At 41.5% G+C, this 18,152-nt stretch overlaps 1 protein-coding gene across 3 annotated transcripts in view; it reads left to right on the plus strand.

The window, feature by feature from the left end:
- Positions 1-8,921, plus strand: part of LOC126365750 (sodium-dependent nutrient amino acid transporter 1-like) — a 279,984-nt gene extending 271,063 nt beyond the window's left edge. For all 3 annotated transcript variants that reach the window (XM_050008226.1, XM_050008227.1, XM_050008228.1), the window contains 2 exons: positions 737-910; positions 8,042-8,921. In XM_050008226.1, the coding sequence (XP_049864183.1) occupies positions 737-910; positions 8,042-8,251 (384 nt within the window). In that variant the 3' untranslated portion in view covers positions 8,252-8,921. The remainder of the gene's footprint in view (positions 1-736; positions 911-8,041) is intronic.
- The last annotated feature ends 9,231 nt before the right edge of the window (positions 8,922-18,152 follow it).

The following is an 18,152-nucleotide window of genomic DNA, read 5'->3' on the forward strand; positions in this document are numbered from 1 at the left end:
GACAATAACTAGTTAACAATAGCAGAGCACCCCAACAAATAAAGACATAGGTGGTAGGATGATGTCAGGTGGATGTTGTAGGTACTGTGTGAATGGCTTTGCTGTATCGTCAGTAGATGGCATGTACCGTGTGATATGCTACACAGAGTTGTGCAGTTCTTAGTTCTTGAGAATATTATTCGTTTTTGCCCATCCCTACTGTATAGGAGCATTCGCATTTTAGTCTTCTGATGGTATTAAAGAACTCTGCTATAGTAACCTACTTATTTATAACTGTAGACTTGGTCAAATTTGATGAAACTTGGTCACTGACACTGAACATGTTTTGTTCAAACACATAATACAGCTCTTTATCCATAATTAAGATCATACATTACTTATCGATAGAGAAAAATTTGTAGTTTCAATGGCAGTATGTTTTAAATGATTTTCACCCTCCTCCAATTTGGTTTTAAAGGCAAAGATACTCATTGTGGTGGGAAATAGTCTTGTTTCTTTTATTGTCAGTATTATAGGGTATTTCAATCCATGCAGCCCTAGCCTGTGGGCATATCATTTCTCCACTTAATTGTCAATGGGCATTTTCAAATCTAAAGGGATGACTGTTACATTCTTCAGTCTGAGAGACTTGTAATTACATGTATGTTATACTGATTCTGTCACTGTGTAAATATTTTGTCTAAAAAGCAGTATTTTTTAATAATTATTATTATTTTATTTATTTATTTATTTTCAGGCTATGGAAGTAGCATCCTTCGTCTTAATGCCTCTTACAGGACCCAAAGAAATGGTTCCAGACCAAATTTGGATTTACTGCACTGGATGGGCTGTTTATGCCATTGTGTGGGTTGTAATAATAGCTATGGCTGTACGCCAAGTGGCAGTTCAGGTTGACTACAATCTGAAGCAAGTAAGTCATCTTAGTCCTTTGCAAAGAGTGTACAGAGACTTTGTGAAAATTGTATTGGGCTTAATTCGTTTGTCTGCCAACACACTGGTGATATTTTGTCACAAGACACAGTCTGTCTCATCTAAATTTGTTTCATGTTGTTCTTCCAAGCACATATTGCTGTAAACATTTGATACACTGTATTTACATGTTTCGTCTATTGGGCTTGGTGGTCTAATTTAATCCCAGTGACACCAGAGTATTTCAGTCTTAACCTGACACTCTTATCAATGTGATGATTTGCCAGGAACAACATATTGTTTGGATACCGTGTTTAACTGTCTCTCTCTTTTCCACAGTAAGATTAATGGGGTGGTTTAGGGAAATGCAAGTTGCCACACTGGCATCCAGCTGGAAAACTTCCAGCAGGCCATTATGCTGTTGAGAGAGATGAGAGAAGTGTGTAACAATCCACACGATCCTCTAATGATTATGAATACTTGTTTCAATTCTAACTGCTCTTAGAACTAATTCCTTTCTGCTTTCCCTATCCAGGGTTGTTGCTCTGACAACTGTATCAATGGTATTTTGTCATTCATGAAAATGCCTGTGGCCCTCTCCTTTACCACTTTGAGGTATTTTCTATTGGCTCTGTCAGTTTTTCCATTCCATCCCTGTTAGGGTGAAGGCATGTGTAGTGTAATTAAACCACCTGAGAAAAATCAACAGGAATTACATAAACCTGTGACCCTCCACCTGAATTAAGCAGCTGTTAGAATTCTAAATTAACTCTCCTGATTAACTTCAATCATGGCTGCTCACAAATTTACACTCCGAACTGGTATTGTTAGAGGCCGATGCTATCATTACCAGGTAACACTGTACAGCAGGCTGTCTTAGCTCAAGTGCCTACCTGCAGGCTGTTAGGCAGGCACGAGAGGCAAGTGAGTCGCACATGTACCGACTAGTGCAGTAGGGTTACCTGGTGAATGTTCTGTACTAACTGTGCTTGCCTTCAGATGAGCTGATGGGCACTTATGGAAGCTTTTGTCCCATGGTGCTGTGTTGAAATAGCCTGATGTACTTTGTACTTAGGAGTGACAGTACTGATCTTGGGCACACCCACAAGTGTTTTCTCCTTATGTGACTCCCACCCACACCCCTCCCGGGGGGGGGGGGGGGGTGTGTCCTTCACGGTCCTTCAGTGACTATGTGCATGGCGAGCACGGGGCCCCAAGCTATATAAGCCCTCGCCCTCGCCCTCGCCCCCGCCCCCCGCCCTCCATTACTAAATTTCTATTCCTTAGTGTGAGACATTTGGGGAAGAGCACCTTACCTTGTGTCTCTGACGTGTGCCCTACTAGTTCCCTCCACATTTTCCTTCATTTTGTTGTCTGACGCTAGGTACCCTTTTGGTTGAGCCTCCTGAAAACACAGGGATCACACTTCTGATACCTGAGCTGTGACCACCTCATGTAAGCCTAGGGTGGTTTCTTGTTGTCCTGGAGCATCAGAACCCCCGACAATGGCCGCCGTGCCACACTGCCCTTGCTGTGGTTGGGTGGCGCCCATGGGAGAGCCCCTGATTGGAGTGGGTGGTATCAGGTTGGACGCTATGGAAATGAAAGGCATATGGGTCCAGAACTTTGGCTGTTCTTCTACGGCCGTCTCTCTGCAAGAGGAAATGATTCTTTTAGTGCTGCTTCTTCTGCCCATTCGGCCTTCCCTTCCATGGCTAACCCCCTGGGAGGAGGTTCAGGCTCATCAGCTAGGGGCAAAACCTTTACCTGGTTTGCACCAGGACTGGTGGGGATACTTTCACCAATAACAAACCTTTATTTTTTTGTGGAACATATTGAAGACAAGTGTGGTGAAGTGGACTCCTAAGTAAGATGCGGTCAGGTTCGTTGTTGATCAAAACTGCTTCAGCTCCCCAGTCCGCACCTTCGTGCCTATAACCATCTTTGCGCAGTTCCTGTGTCCATTACCCCCACCAGTCTTTGAATATGGTTCAAGGTGTGACTTTTCACAGAAACCTCATCCTTCAAACTCGATGAGGAACTTAGGGACCATCTCGGACAGCGGGGTGTTCACTTTGTTCGGCATGTTCATTAGGGTCCGAAGGACAATCGCATTGATACTGATGCCTTTATCATAGCCTTTGAAGGGGATACCCTCGCTGAGAAGGTCAAGATTATGGTTTATCGATGAGATGTGAAGCGGTACATCCCACCACCTATGAGATGTTTTAAGTGTTTGCATTTTGGACACGTCTTCCTGCTGTTCACAGGCCCCTCTCTGTGGTGACTGTGGATGTCCACTCCATGGGGGAGTTCCTGTGTTCCCCCTCCTGTGCATGTTAATTGTCATGTCAATCATTCTCCACATTCACCAGATTGCCCAGTTTATAAGAAGGAAAAGAAGATACAGGAGTATAAGTCCCTTTACCGTCTAACCTACGCTGAGGCTCATAAGAAGTATGCACGTCTTCATCCTATGTCCATGACGTCTAGCTATGCTTTAGTTACATCTTCACCCCTTCCTTACCCCAGTCTCAAACCCCTCTCCTCTCCTCTCCCCCTCCCCTGCAGCTCCCACATCCTCCCCTCCGTGCACTGCTTCCCCTCCTCAGCCAGAGAAGTGTCCCACTTCTTCAGCGTCTGCCGATCAAGGGCCAGGCCAAATGACTACTGCCACATGATGACCATGAGAACCACAGTCTGTGGACCCCATGTCGCCTGATCTCTTTCTGTTCCAGATCTTGTTGCAGCTGGCTCCTTTTTGCCGCACAGCCCTGCTCGATCTCAAACCTAAAAGAAGAAGCAGAAACATAAGTCCCATGACAAGGAGCCTCTGGTGTTGCCAGAGATCCCGTCCCCACCTTCGCAACCTAGTTCTGACCTGTTGTGCATGGATGTCGCCCCCTTCTTGTCGGTGATGGGTGGTGACCTGGCGGCATGACTGGCCTATTCACCCCCCCCATTTGCATCATCGTTCTGTGGTTATCCAATGGAATTGTAATGGATATTGATATCACCTTCCAGAGTTGAAATCCCTTATTTTGTTTTACTTTGCAGCCTGTGTGGTTCTACAGTAATCTCATTTTACTAATGATCACTCACCGACCCTCCATAGGTTCCGTGTTTTCTGTCGAAATCGGGTCGGCCCGCAGCTGGCTTCTGGTGGCGTTTGTACGTTGGACCATACGGACATTGCTAGCACGTGGATTCCACTTCAAACTACATTGGAAGCAGTTGTTGTTAGGGTCCACCTGGACTCTGAGGTCCATGGTTTGCAATCTTTATCTCCATCCATCTTAGACCTGCTGCCTTAACTGCCATTCTTCAGCAACTTCCTCCTCCCTCCCTCTTCCTTCTCAGGGATTTTAATGCTCATCATCCCTTGTGGGGCAGTGCATTCCCATCTAGTCAGGCTTTTCTTATAGACCAGTTTCTTGCAGACCATTGCTTGGGCCTTCTTAATGATGGCTCCCCTACTCATTTCAGTGCCGCTCATGGTACCTTTTCTGCCATTGATCTTTATTTCTCTTTCTTCTCCCCCCCCCCCTCCCCCCCCCCCCCTCTCTCTCTCTCTCTCTCTCTCTCTCTCTCTCCCTTCCTTACACTGGTCACCACACGACAACCTTTGTGGTAGTAACCATTTCCCATTGATTCTCTCGCTCCCCGATGGACAGGTTACATCATTGGTCTTTCCAACTTTCCGTTTGTCCTCTATATACTTCTTTCCGCACTTTCTTCTTATGATAGGGCCTCTGGCCCAAACTCCATTCATAACGAACTGCTTAAACATCTCAGTGCTCCACAACAGCAACGTCTTCTCCAGGTGTTTAACTGTATTTGGCTCCAAGATGACTTCCTTCCTCACTGGAGGGATAGCATCGTGGTTCCTGTCCTTAAGCCTGGTAAGAAATCCCTGTTTGTCGAATGCTATTGGCAAGTTACTTGAACAGATGGTAGCCCGTTGGCTCAACTGGATCCTCAAAACTCTGAAGCCACACTGGTAAGGGGACAATGAATCCAGAGAGGGACAGTCTTGACCTATCATTTACTTTGCTTGGAATCCACAGTTCAGCATGCTTTCTCCCAGCGCTGCCATTTGGTTGCAGTATTTTTCGTTCTTCTCAAGGCCTATGACACAGCATGGCGCCATCACATCTTACTTACACTTCATAAGTGGGGTCTTTGGGGCCCGCTCCCGATTTTTATCCACCAGTTCCTGTTCCATTGGTCATTTAGGGTTTGGGTTGGTACTGTTTTTAGTTCTTCACGGACCCAGGAGAACGGCATTCCACAGATATCCGTACTGAGTGTACTTCTTTACCTCATTGCTATAGATGGACTTGTGGCCACCGTCAGTCCTTTGGTCACCCCTGTTGTGTATGTTGATGATTTCTGCATTTGGGTTAGTTCCTCTTTGATGGCCTCTGCAGAGTAGCACCTCCAGGGAGCTATACGGTGTGCCTCTGCATGGACCCTCTCACATATGTTTCAATTCTCTCCTTCAAAATTTCTGGTGGTCCACTTGTCGCCATACTATGGTCCCCCCTGATCCGTAGCTCTACCTCGATGCACAACAATTACCTGTGGTCCCACAGTTTCATTCCCTGGGTCTTCTTTTTGACAACAAGCTCACTTGGCTGCCTCATATCAGACTTCTGAAGGTAGGATGTTTCTGAAAAACTCAATGTCCTTCGCTTCCTTGCCCACATCTCTTGGGGTGCAAACTCCTCCATCTGTCTCCGCATTTATCAGGCTTTAGTGCTGTCTTGCTTGGACTATGGTTGTCAAGTTTACGGTTCAGCTTCTCCTTCCACACTGTGCCTCCTGGATCCGGTCCACCATCGTGGTATCTGTTTGGCCACTGGTGTCTTCCCTACTAGCCCTGTTGATAGCCCCCGTATTGAAGCTGGGATCCCCCTCTTTCAGTTTGGCAGTCCCAACTTCTGGTTTCTTATGCAATCTCTGTCCATTCCTCTCCCACTTATCCTTTCTATTCTAACCTGTTCCCGGACCAAGAACGTCGCCCTCCTGATTCCCGCCCTCGGGCGAGTTTACCGATTGGGCTCCGCCTTGCGCCTCTTCTCCGTGATTTTCAGCTTCCTTCTTTGTCCTGTCTCCCACATTCCCTCCCCAACACCTCCCCTTGGTTAGTTCCTCGGCCCCAGATTCAGATAGATCTCCGTTGAGGTTCGAAAGATTCCATTCCCCCGATGGTGTTCCACTGTTTTTTTCCACTGAATTTTATGGAAGTTTCGGGATGCTACTGTTTTTTACACTGATGTCTCTAAATCTGCTGATTGTGTGGGATATGCCTTCACATCCTCTGTTTGCACGGAAAATCGTCTCCTACCAACTACATGTGGGGTGTTTACTGTGGATTTGATGGCAATTTCCCAGGCCCTTACTTTTATTAAACAGACCTAACTCCACCGTGATTTGCTATGTACAGACTCAATGAGTGGCCTTCAGGCTATTGACCGGTATTTTTCCTGCCATCCTTTGGTCTCGACCATACATGACCATCTCGCTGATCTTCACCATGCTGCTTGATCCGTTGACTTCCTTTAGGTCCCTGGCCATGTGGGTATCCCAGGTAATGAGTACGCTGATCATTTGGCTGGGGGAGCGGTCACTTACCCCCCCCCTTCTCTGTAACCCCTCCTAAAGCAGATTTACACCTTCACATCAAATACCATTTCGCACAATGATGGGCCAACTCTTATCTCCGCATCGGCCATACCAGGCTGACCCATGGTTTTCTTTTGCGTGATCAGCCACTCCCACTGTGTGGTTGTAGAGCCTTCCAGTCCGTAGCCCACATTTTGGTGAAATTCCCCATTCTTTTGGCTCTGCGTACTAAGTACAGACTTCCCCGAACTTTACCTTTAATATTGGCAGACTATTCTCAGATGGTTGAACGAGTTTCCTCCGTGAAAGTGGTTTTTATTCTCAGTTTTAAGGTTTTTAATCTCACTCTGGAGTAGGGGCAGGGTGGTGAAGGTTGGGTGTCTCCCACTGTAAGCTGTGTTTGGAGATTCCTGACTCCCCTCCCTGGCCAAGATCCTCTTTTCTTTCCATTTTACTCTGTTGTTATCACTTTTTAGAATTGGTTAGTCTCTTTTTACAATATGCACTTCTACATTCTAGCAGTTGTATGCTTTTGAATTGCAGGTGGTCTTGGCTGTACTGCATCAGAGGTGGGATATTTCCTGCCTCTAGTATAGCCTTGGGGTTGCTCACTTGCTGACTTCTCTCATCATCATTATTATTATTATTATTATTACCATTGACGCCACGACTGCACTTTTATGTTTTTTAGCTTTTTTTTTTTACCTTTTTTCATTCTGACTTTTCTGAGATGTCAGTCTGTCTGAATGGACCACGTTTGTAACAAGGGACTGATGACCTTGCTGTTTGGTCCCTTCAACTCCAATCAACCAATCCTTTTGTGACCCTATACTCGCTATCACCTGACCCACACCAGAACTACGTCAATAAATAAATGAAGGTGACGTAGTATTCTGATTCTAGTTCATTCTAAGATTATTGTGGTTTTCCTGACGAGATTGAAACAACTGCCAGGATGGTTAACAGTTGATTGATTTCCTCATCCAATCTTAACTTGCGTACATTTCTAATGATTGCTTTGTCGATGAAGTATTAAATCTTACTGGTTCTCAATTCCTTTTACTTTTTTCTCTGTATGACACTTCACTGTAGAATGCAGTCTTAATGCCCATCACAGTTTCAATGCACTGCAGATTTTCCCAGCATCTGTTAATTCTATTGTTATATTTATCTGTGTTTATGGCTTCACAAGCAATAGTTTTGATGCCTCATATGTGTTCTTTCTTTTTGAGCATCTCATTTCTCTCTTGAGAAATTTGTGAAGAAAAGTCAGAACTGCTGAAAGCAAAAGGCATATTTTATTTTCTCACCTCAATCCTGTCTAATTTATGATAAAAATGATTACATGTAGGCCTACTGTATCCTTTCATTTTTCTTAATTTTATCTTTCTTCATCATTAACATAAAAAATTCCTTCAAACAGTCTGTAACCAGCATTTTTACTCCCATGATTCACCAAATAATACAATGTAGATGTGTAAGCAAAGACTTGCTCTCTTTGCAGAAATTATGCAGCACACTGAAGCCTTCCCGTAACTGGGGCCCTGCAGACACACTTTACCGACACCAGTGGCTGAGATGGCGTGAATGGAGCAGCAAACCTGGACAGCCAAAGGACTTCTCATTAAAGCGCCAGGGTACCAAGGACTATACACATTCTGTTGTCCGGATGGTTCATCATTACATGTTCGTCCTGTACAAAGGCCATCAATGAATGAGAGAGGACAGTCATGCGCGAACCATATAAATTGGAAACCAATGGACAAGAACATGTGTGCTGGCGAGGTACAGCTAGTAGTAATGCAACTTGAGTGTTATAGTTGTGATATACATTCACAACCAAGTAAAGTCTGTGATACTAGTTCCTTATCAGATCAACATACTGTGTATCAAGCAGTATGTCACATTTGAGACAGTCACAAGGTGTGAATTTATACTTCTGATCATTGGAATATATTATCCAAAATTCAACTGGATGAAAGCCAGTTGTGCTAAGGAGAAGAAAGATTAATTACATAATTAATTAATCTCATAATATACCAATGCTCAATCATTATAAACTATATTCTCAGTTTATTCCAATGAAAGACTATTTATATAATTCTGTTGGACTGGGTACTGATGTGGCAAGTCTTATGGACATTTTTGAACCCGTTAAATGAAGATGATTAAGACATGCAGTTTTATGCAAGTCTATACTAGATTCATCACTTGTCACTGATATGAATGGCAACTATTGTACTTTATGTAAATTGAGTTTTGTGTAAAAAGTTACTCATATTATTCATCAGATTTAAATATCTAGTCACAACTGTTCTGCATGAAAAACATACTTATTTAAGTTCATCACTACAGCTGAAAATTTGTCTGTACGATGGCAAAAATGTAAAAGTGGAATTAAAAGTCACAGCCACAAAACGAGAAAGATTAATAGTTATAACTTGTGTAACTATACTTGTAAGCAATAGCACTGATGCAACATTGCAAAGAATGTAAGACTTCTATGCTCTCCTGTTTTCTTTTTTGCATTAACTACTGCAAATTATTTTTAGTTACAAGGATGCACATGAAAAGTATTCATATATGTGAATTAACAGAAGAAATGTGGTGTTTCATTATGAAACATGATGTTTTGTGTGTTAATGAAATATGCAAGCAATATGTTAAAAGCTGTCTGAAACAGCAGTGTAGAAGACTTAATATGTTTCTCTTTTGTTAAATTGCTCTTAAGAAAAAGCAATAATTAATTAGTAATTTTGTGCAGTGCTATTCATTAACACTTGTACAAATTTGGAAGTGTTCTTAGGAAAGTGTTCTAAGGAAAGTGAGACAATAAGGAGGTATAATAGTAATGCAATTCCAGAAACTGTTACACATATAGCCTTACTGTAAAGACATGCAAATTGTTCCAAGCTGGAGAACAGAAGCAAGAAATGTTAAGTGTGAGGAGTGAATATTAATCAGTGTGAACGCATACAGCTTTTGGTCTTTGTGATATTAAACTGTGATATCAACAGATAGCTGTAGAAAATTGTGTAGCACAGTGAACTTTGTAAGATATGGAAGTGTGTATTTATAAATAATTTATATAAAATTGATTGTTTCTTTTTTACTGCATCAAGTTCAAGACACTAATAAACCATACCTTAAGTTGGGAAATCCCATTCTATCAGTTAGTGATTACTTTAATAGTAACTGGATAAAAACATGTTTTTATGTCAAGCCTAAGTGTCTATCTTTAAAATGTAACAGTGGATAATCAAGGAAGAAATAATTGCAATATTACGAAAAGGATAAATTGCTACTGACCATATAGAGGAGTCAACATCTCTATATGGTGAATAGCAATCAATCCTTTCCATAATATTATCTTTAAATGTAGTATTGGTGCTTTCAGAGTTTCAAGATATCATTTACTGCATTACATGCAAATGAATTACAGATTTTAATATAATGATGCAATAACATGGTTCATAACAGGTAAGACCATGATAGAAAAGCTTCATGAGTAGTTTTGGACTTTGTTAACAAGACATTAAAAATGCACACACAGAAAGTAAGGAAAAAATGATTACTTCCAATGGTATATTTCTAAGAAAAGAAAAGTCATTTATTGCAATAAATCTTACAAAAATTTCTTAGAATGACAATTACAGCTTTGCTAGTGGAAAAATCATTATCAAGTAAAATAATCTATATTATAATAACTTTGCCTTCAATGATCCAATTGTCAGTAGCATATAAATCCCTAACGGTCATTACATTTCTGAATGAATGACTTCATTCAAAGATTTCACCATGGATGAGGACCCAGTCTTAACCAAAACGTTCTTGTATTACAACTAGCTTAGCGCCTGCTGCTTCACTCAGATAGACTGTATGGTCTGTACAGATTTTTGTATTTGTTTTTCTTTAATCAAATTTTTATGTTGTTCACGAATCGAAACACCTTCTAAACTTCCCATGCTAATTAAGGCCATAGGACAATGGTCTTCTCCAAATGTTTTTCTGAGCAAAAACAGAGTCTGGTAGTTCTTCTGGTGATATTTCCATAGAAACTTACATCCCTTGCACATATTTCTTTATACCTAACCAAGAAGTGAAATAACAATTTTCATAGATCTAACTTTAAAAATACTTTAGTAGTTGTGGTATTTACACCACATCCCTGCCCAATATTATTTCATTTTTTTGCTATGTTTTAATACACAGTAGAGGAAGAGGTTATGGAAGATAGGATCACAAAGTAGACTCATCAAATGACACGTCAGATGGTCACATAGCCTGAGAATGACCGGGCGAGCAAGAGCCACATGGTATTGGAACAAAGAGGCAGTGGGGATTCACCTACAATAGTGGGCACCAAGTAGCGAATCTTTTATTATTTATATTTACTACTGAAATATTATATACCTCTCCAACCACACTGATGACATTACTTGAAAAAGAGTTGTTGTCAATAATTACAGTATCACTCAGCTGATTGGGAAATGATAGTTGCAAATTTCAGTTACCGTAAGAGGAAAGAATGGACTAATCATAAGTGCACCTTGAGAGGGTAGGCACCAAACTTCTAAGATAGCTCATGACCAGTCTACGAGCATTTTGAGAGTAGGGAATATGTGAATTTGTGTGTAAAATGTGATCTCGCATTAAGACGAAGTAATTTGTTAGAGCTGCCTTGGATGACATTCTTGTGCCAGCTTGTGTTAATTTCATGTGAATTCTAAGGCCCATTGCAGATTTTTATTGTGTCTTTTGTGGTGCTCTAGAAATAATTATCATCTGCAAACTTTCCCATAAATAATGATTCTCTCTCTCTCTCTCTCTCTCTCTACCTCCCCCCTCTCTCCCCCTTTCTATAAATAGAAATAAAATCCAGGGCATCCCAATACTCTTTTAATAGCACTGAATTATTACTCACTAGCCACTTCATTATGCAATGTTTACTGCACCTATGCGACAGTTTCTCACCAACGGAGGAGTAGTCAATCGGGATGACAGCTACATATATAAAAGATGAGAGGCAAGCAAGTTGCTTCCAATTATGATAGCGGTAGGGATTGTGGACATTATGTACTGAAATCCACCATGTCTGTTAATCCTGGCACATCTTTACATGGGAAGTGTTATATTCAGGAATCCACTGTGTATTATATGAGGGTAACAAGTTGCATCTTTTGGGCGTCCTTATGAATACTTTAAAAGTTATCTAATGATGTATTTTCAAAAACAACTGTCACCCACTATTTCACCCCCCCCCCCCCCATAGGGGTTACACTTTCAAAAATACTGAAACATATATTTCTTTCTGACCAAGAAACCAAATACCAATTTTCGTTGGTTTAGCCTCAAAAGTGACACATTTTTAAAAAGTCCTTCCATTGCCTATTTCACCCAATTAGCGATTCAATTTAGAAAAAAAAATCCCTTCTTAAATAACACCTATAGAATAAGATCAACACCACCTGCAAATTTATATTCATAGTTGTTTGGGTTGGCGATGATGAGTCAGTGAATGAATCAGTCAGGACATTGCCTTTTATATATGAGACTAGCTTAACGCCTGCTGCTTTGCTTGCATTGTCTGTATGGTCTGCACAATTTTGTTGTTGTGTGTGTGTGTTCACAAACTGCAACCGCTTCTAAACTTTATATGCTAATTAAGGTCTTAGAAACATGATCTTTTTTGAATGTACTTCTGACTAAAAAAGTAATTCTGGTAGCTGGAGGCCAAGGTTTTTGTTAATCATGTATTTAGTGCTCTTATAGCAATATTTCCATAGGAATTTTTTTTTACTTTTGACTGAGAAACCAAATACCAATTTTTGTAGTTAAATCCTCAAAATTGTTGTAATAGTGACATATTTTCAAAAATCTTATCATCCCGTATTTCACCCCCCTAGGAGTGGAGTTTCAAACCATCTCCTCTTAAATGATCCCTACCGTACAAGGTCCACACCCCCTCCAAACTACAAGTTTCTGTCCTTAATGGTTTCAGTAGGGTCATGAGTCAGTGATTAATTCTAGCCCTATTTCAGCTCCGTATGGATTGAATTTCCAAAAACAGTGATAAAGTATTTTTTATTTCTGACCAAGAAACCAAATACCAATTTTTGTAGGTGGCTTCAAACTTGCCTCAATAGAGAGAGTGCTCAGATCCATTTGATTATTCTCCGATTAGGCATTATTACTTGTTCGTGCAATGTGTTTTCTGCGCTGCTCCCTGAATGGAACTTAAGCGGCTGCTAGCCGGAGACTACAACTGGCCCTGTCTCATGTAGTGATCTGACCAACAACTTTCTGTCAAAATTTCGCTTTCTTGGATACACCAAGAAGATAATACATAATCTTTCTCACCTGTTAGTCGCTTATTTCCACTTTGGTAGTCTGAATCTATGGATTTGCATAGTAATTATAACAACGCTGAACATTCGCAAACCAGATCAACCACATAAACAAGCACCAGTTGGCATTCACCGGTTTGGCTTTATTCCACTCAGCTCGTATAGCCTCGTCCCGTTTTGTATGCAGGAAAGTTTATTTCTAGATGTGACGAGGATTACCCTGGCTGAGACATCACGTACACTCTGCACGCATTCAAAAATCAACTTAGAATGTTTTCAAAAATCAGCATGGGTGCATTTCAAAATCATATGAATAATTGATAGACTGACGTGCGCTGGATGCTAGGTGCTTTGTGAAACAAGGTTTTTTTGTCTCAAGAATATGAATTTGCCCCCCCCCCCCCCCCCCCCCCCCCCCCCCGAAATTGCCGCCCGGTTCAGAAGATACCACGGTTTGCCCTCACTCCCCGCTAGATCCGGGCAGCTTGGGCGCGTCAGTAATATTTTTTGGGTATCATGTGGCTGGTTGCTGCTACTACTGCTTACACAGCCAACAGCCACATTTCTGTAGCCAGCAGCGGGAGTAGGTACTACTCATACACAACTCAACTGCACGTGTGCATGAGCCCACTCGTAACTGATTAAATGAGTCTAATGTAAACAATTGTGACGTCACGCTCATCGAAGGCAGTTGGTTGTTATGAAGCATTGCATAGTCTTCCGAAAGCCTTTGACACATTTTGCTGTTGGCAGGAGCTTGTACGAGCACTGTATTATTTTATATGGCGTATTTCATTTGCAATTTAAGTTTTATTTTCGTTTTTTTCCTCTTGTTTATGATTTAATGCTGCTGTATTATTCTGCAGTAGCGGGATACAGTAATATCCTTTGTCAGAGTAACTGTTCTTACCAGTCAAAATTACAAAAATTTAACTGAAAACTAAAACAACGAAAAATTCCCAGAATTCTAAAAAATTCCCGGTTTTCTCCCGGATGAAAAAATTCCCAGGTTTTTCCCAGATCTTATACACCCTGTAAATGGATGATGCTGGCTGTCATCCTTCAAAGTCTCCCAGACTAATCAATGAGAGACCCCCATGTCGTGTCCAACCGTTCGAGTACTTGTCGTAGATGCTTCCTCAAAGTGCTCGAGAACAGTCTCTGCAAATGCAGCATTCTGTTATGTTTGAGGTCTTCCAGCGTCACCATGGTATCCCGCTAATGAGCCTGTTTTGCCAAGTCGCCCGTGAATTGCTCTAAAAGTTTCAAGGTGTGGGTGGCATCTTGCTGGGTACGATTCCTCATACAACCATCAAGCTTCATGCACATTACCGTCAGCTAGTCCATAAACAAAAACCATATCTCATTGTCCTTCAAACGAATACTGTGCCACCATGCTTACTGTCCGACTAAATCACAGGTGGGTGGTGTGTGTGTGTGTGTGTGTGTGTGTGTGTGTGTGTGTTTTGTGTGTGTGTGTGTGTGGGGGGGGGGGGGGGGGGGGGGGGGGGGGGGGCGCGCCACGCACCCTGATGTGAAGCTTATGTGTGAGTCCCTCTAATGTGAGGTGGAGACAAACAGCAAGACCTATTTGACACGTATGCGTACCACGTTGGGGCAGTGATGGGGCGAGGGATGTCGAGACGTGTCGACAAGCACAATGCTGCTTGTCAACCTAAAAATGGCAACAGGGAAATCCCACAGCTAATTGGAGCACGTAGTGCCAAGTTTCTGTAGTTTAAAAATGGTGCATTGTTGACCTACACAACATTAGTAATTTGGTTCCAACTGACATCAGCTATCCAGGGTTAAAATTTTGTCACACAATTTTTCTCCACCCTGCAAAAAGCACCCAGTTTTGGTATAAATCAGTATATCACTGGGAGCATCCTATATGCAGTCTCCTATGAGCATGTGGTTGGAGTAGAGAGGTTGCCTGGTGCATGTGTTTTCAATTGATGCCACTTCGCCAAAACACGCGATCTAGTGTGTCAAATACGAAAATAATGACATAAAGTAAAATGTTTTCTAACATAATAAACTAGGATGAATGGAATGAATCTTACAAAAAGTCGTGGCCTCACTTGGGAGCACACAGAACTGTCCATTCTTTCATAACAGGTGTCACCGCACCTCCTTACGGATTCCATTTAGTATTACTGGTAATACGTCCTTGATTCCATAGTGTTCAAAGTGCGTCAAAGATAATCAAGATGGATCCCAGCTGAGGAAACAGTTCTGACAATCCCTGTGTCCAAACAAGTCATTTTCACTAGGACAACATGGAGATATGGGCTCATATCTCTTCTGTGATAGATTTCCTTGCATACAATGAGTTTCCATAAAGGAGTCTGTGAAACAGACTGGTACATATATGGCTGGTTAGTGACTGAAGGAATGACAATATATTATGAGACCTACATGGCTTATTTTTTTCCTCTGGATCTCATTCCACATGCAGCAACTATCAAATGGTAATGCTACTCACACCTAGAATCCACTGCAACTGTGGCACAACAATCTATTGATCAGTGAATGTCCAACCTCACTCTACATCAATCAACTTCTTCGTTGGAGATACAAGTGACAGTGACAGTGACAGTGGAGGCCTCTGAATATCTGTGCAATCAAAATCAAATTCCTCTGGAGGGAAGGGGGAAAAAAAATCAACAGTAGTAATGTTGTTGTTGTTGTTGTTTTCAGTCCTGAGACTGATTTGATGCAGCTCTCCATGCTACTCTACCCTGTGCAAGCTTCTTCATCTCCCAGTACTTACTACAACCTACATCCTTCTGAATCTGCTTAGTGTATTTATCTCTTGGTCTCCCTCTACGATTTTTACCCGCCAAGCTGCCCTCCAACGCTAAATTTGTGATCCCTTGATGCCTCAGAACATGTCCTACCAACCGGTCCCTTCTTCTCGTCAAGTTGTGCCACAACCTCCTCTTCTGCCCAATTCTATTCAATACCTCCTCATTAGTTATGTGATATACCCATCTAATCTTCAGCATTCTTCTGTAGCACCACATTTCGAAAGCTTCTATTCTCTTTTTGTCCAAGCTATTTATCGTCCATGTTTCACTTCCATACATGGCTACACTCCATACAAATACTTTCAGAAACGACTTCCTGACATTTAAATCTATACTCGATGTTAACAAATTTCTCTTCTTCAGAAACGCTTTCCTTGCCATTGCCAGTCTACATTTTATATCCTCTCTACTTCGGCCAGCATCAGTTATTTTGCTCCCCAAATAGCAAAACTCCTTTACTACCTTAAGTGTCTCATTTCCTAATCTAATTCCCTCAGCATCACCCAACTTAATTCGACTACATTCCGTTATCCTCGTTTTGATTTTGTTGATGTTCATCTTACATCCTCCTCTCAAGACACTCTCCATTCCGTTCAACTGTTCTTCCAAGTCCTTTGCTGTCTCTGACAGAATTACAATGTCATCGGCGAACCTCAACTTTTTATTTCTTCTCCATGGCCTTTAATACCTACTATGAACTTTTCTTTTGTTTCCTTTATTGCTTGCTCATTATACATATTGAATAACATCGGGGACACGCTACAACCCTGTCTCACTCCCTTCCCAATCGCTGCTTCCCTTTCATGCCCCTCGACTCTTATGACTGCCATCTGGTTTCTGTACAAATTGTAAATAGCCTTTCGCTACCTGTATTTGACCCCTGCCACCTTTAGAATTTGAAAGAGAGTATTCCAGTCAACATTGTCAAAAGTGTCCTCTAAGTCTACAAATGCTAGAAATGTACGTTTGCCTTTCCTTAATCTATTTTCTAAGATAAGTCGTAGCATCAGTATTGCCTCACGTGTTCCAACATTTCTGCAGAATCCAAACTGATCTTCACCGAGGTCGGCTTCTACTAGTTTGTCCATTTGTCTGTAAAGAATTTGCTTTAGTAATTTGCAGCTGTGACTTATTAAACTGATAGTTCGGTAATTTTCACATCTGTCAACATCTGCTTTCTTTGGGATTGGAATTATTATATTCTTCTTTAAGTCTGAGGGTATTTCGCCTGTTTCATACATCTTGCTCACCAGATGGTAGTTTTGTCAGGACTGGCTCTCCCAAGGCCGTCAGTAGTTCCAATGGAGTGTAGTCTACTCCCGGGGCATTGTTTCGACTCAGGTCTTTCAGTGCTCTGTCAAACTCTTCACACAGTATCATATCTCCCATTTCCATAATATTGTCCTCAAGTACATCGCCCTTGTATAGACCCTCTATATACTCCTTCCACCTTTCTGCTTTGCCTTCTTTGCTTAGAACTGGGTTTCCATTTGAGCCCTTCATATTCATACAAGTGGCTCTCTCTTCTCCAAAGGTCTCTTTAATTTTCCTTTAGGCAGTATCTATCTTACCCCTAGTGAGATAAGCTTCTAGATCCTTACATTTGCCCTCTAGCCATCCCTGCTTAGCCATTTTGCACTTCCTGTCAATCTCATTTTTGAGACGTTTATATTCCCTTTTGTCTGCTTCATTTACTGCGTTTTTATATTTTCTCCTTTCATCAATTAAATTCAATAATTCTTCTGTTACCCAAGGCTTTCTACTAGCCCTCGTCTTTTTACCTAATTGATCCTCTGCTGCCTTCACTACTTCATCCCTCAGAGCTACCCATTCTTCTTCTACTGTATTTCTTTCCCCCGTTCCTGTCAATTGTTCCCTTATGCTCTCCATGAAACTCTGTACAACCTCTGGTTTAGTCAGTTTATCCAGGTCCCATCTCCTTAAATTCCCACCTTTTTGCAGTTTCTTCAGTTTTAATCTACAGTTCATAACCAATAGATTGTGGTCAGAGTCTACATCTGCCCCTGGAAATGACTTACAATTTAAAACTTGGTTCCTAAATCTCTGTCTTACCATTATATAATCTATCTGTTACCTTTTAGCATCTCCAGGGTTCTTCCATGTATACAACCTTCTTTCATGATTCTTAAACCAAGTGTTAGCTATGATTAAGTTATGCTCTGTGCAAAATTCTACCAGGCGGCTTCCTCTTACATTTCTTAGCCCCAATCCATATCCACCTACTACGTTTCCTTCTCTCCTTTTTCCTACACTCGATTCCCAGTCACCCATGACTATTACATTTTCGTGTCCCTTCACTACCTGAATATTTCCTTTTATCTTATCATACATTTCATCAATTTCTTCATCATCTGCAGAGCTAGTTGGCATATAAACTTGTACTACTGTAGTAGGCATGGGCTTCGTGTCTATCTTGGCCACAATAATGCGTCCA

Source organism: Schistocerca gregaria, chromosome 4 (assembly GCF_023897955.1).
Source record: "Schistocerca gregaria isolate iqSchGreg1 chromosome 4, iqSchGreg1.2, whole genome shotgun sequence".
Taxonomy (NCBI): Eukaryota; Metazoa; Arthropoda; class Insecta; order Orthoptera; family Acrididae; genus Schistocerca; species Schistocerca gregaria.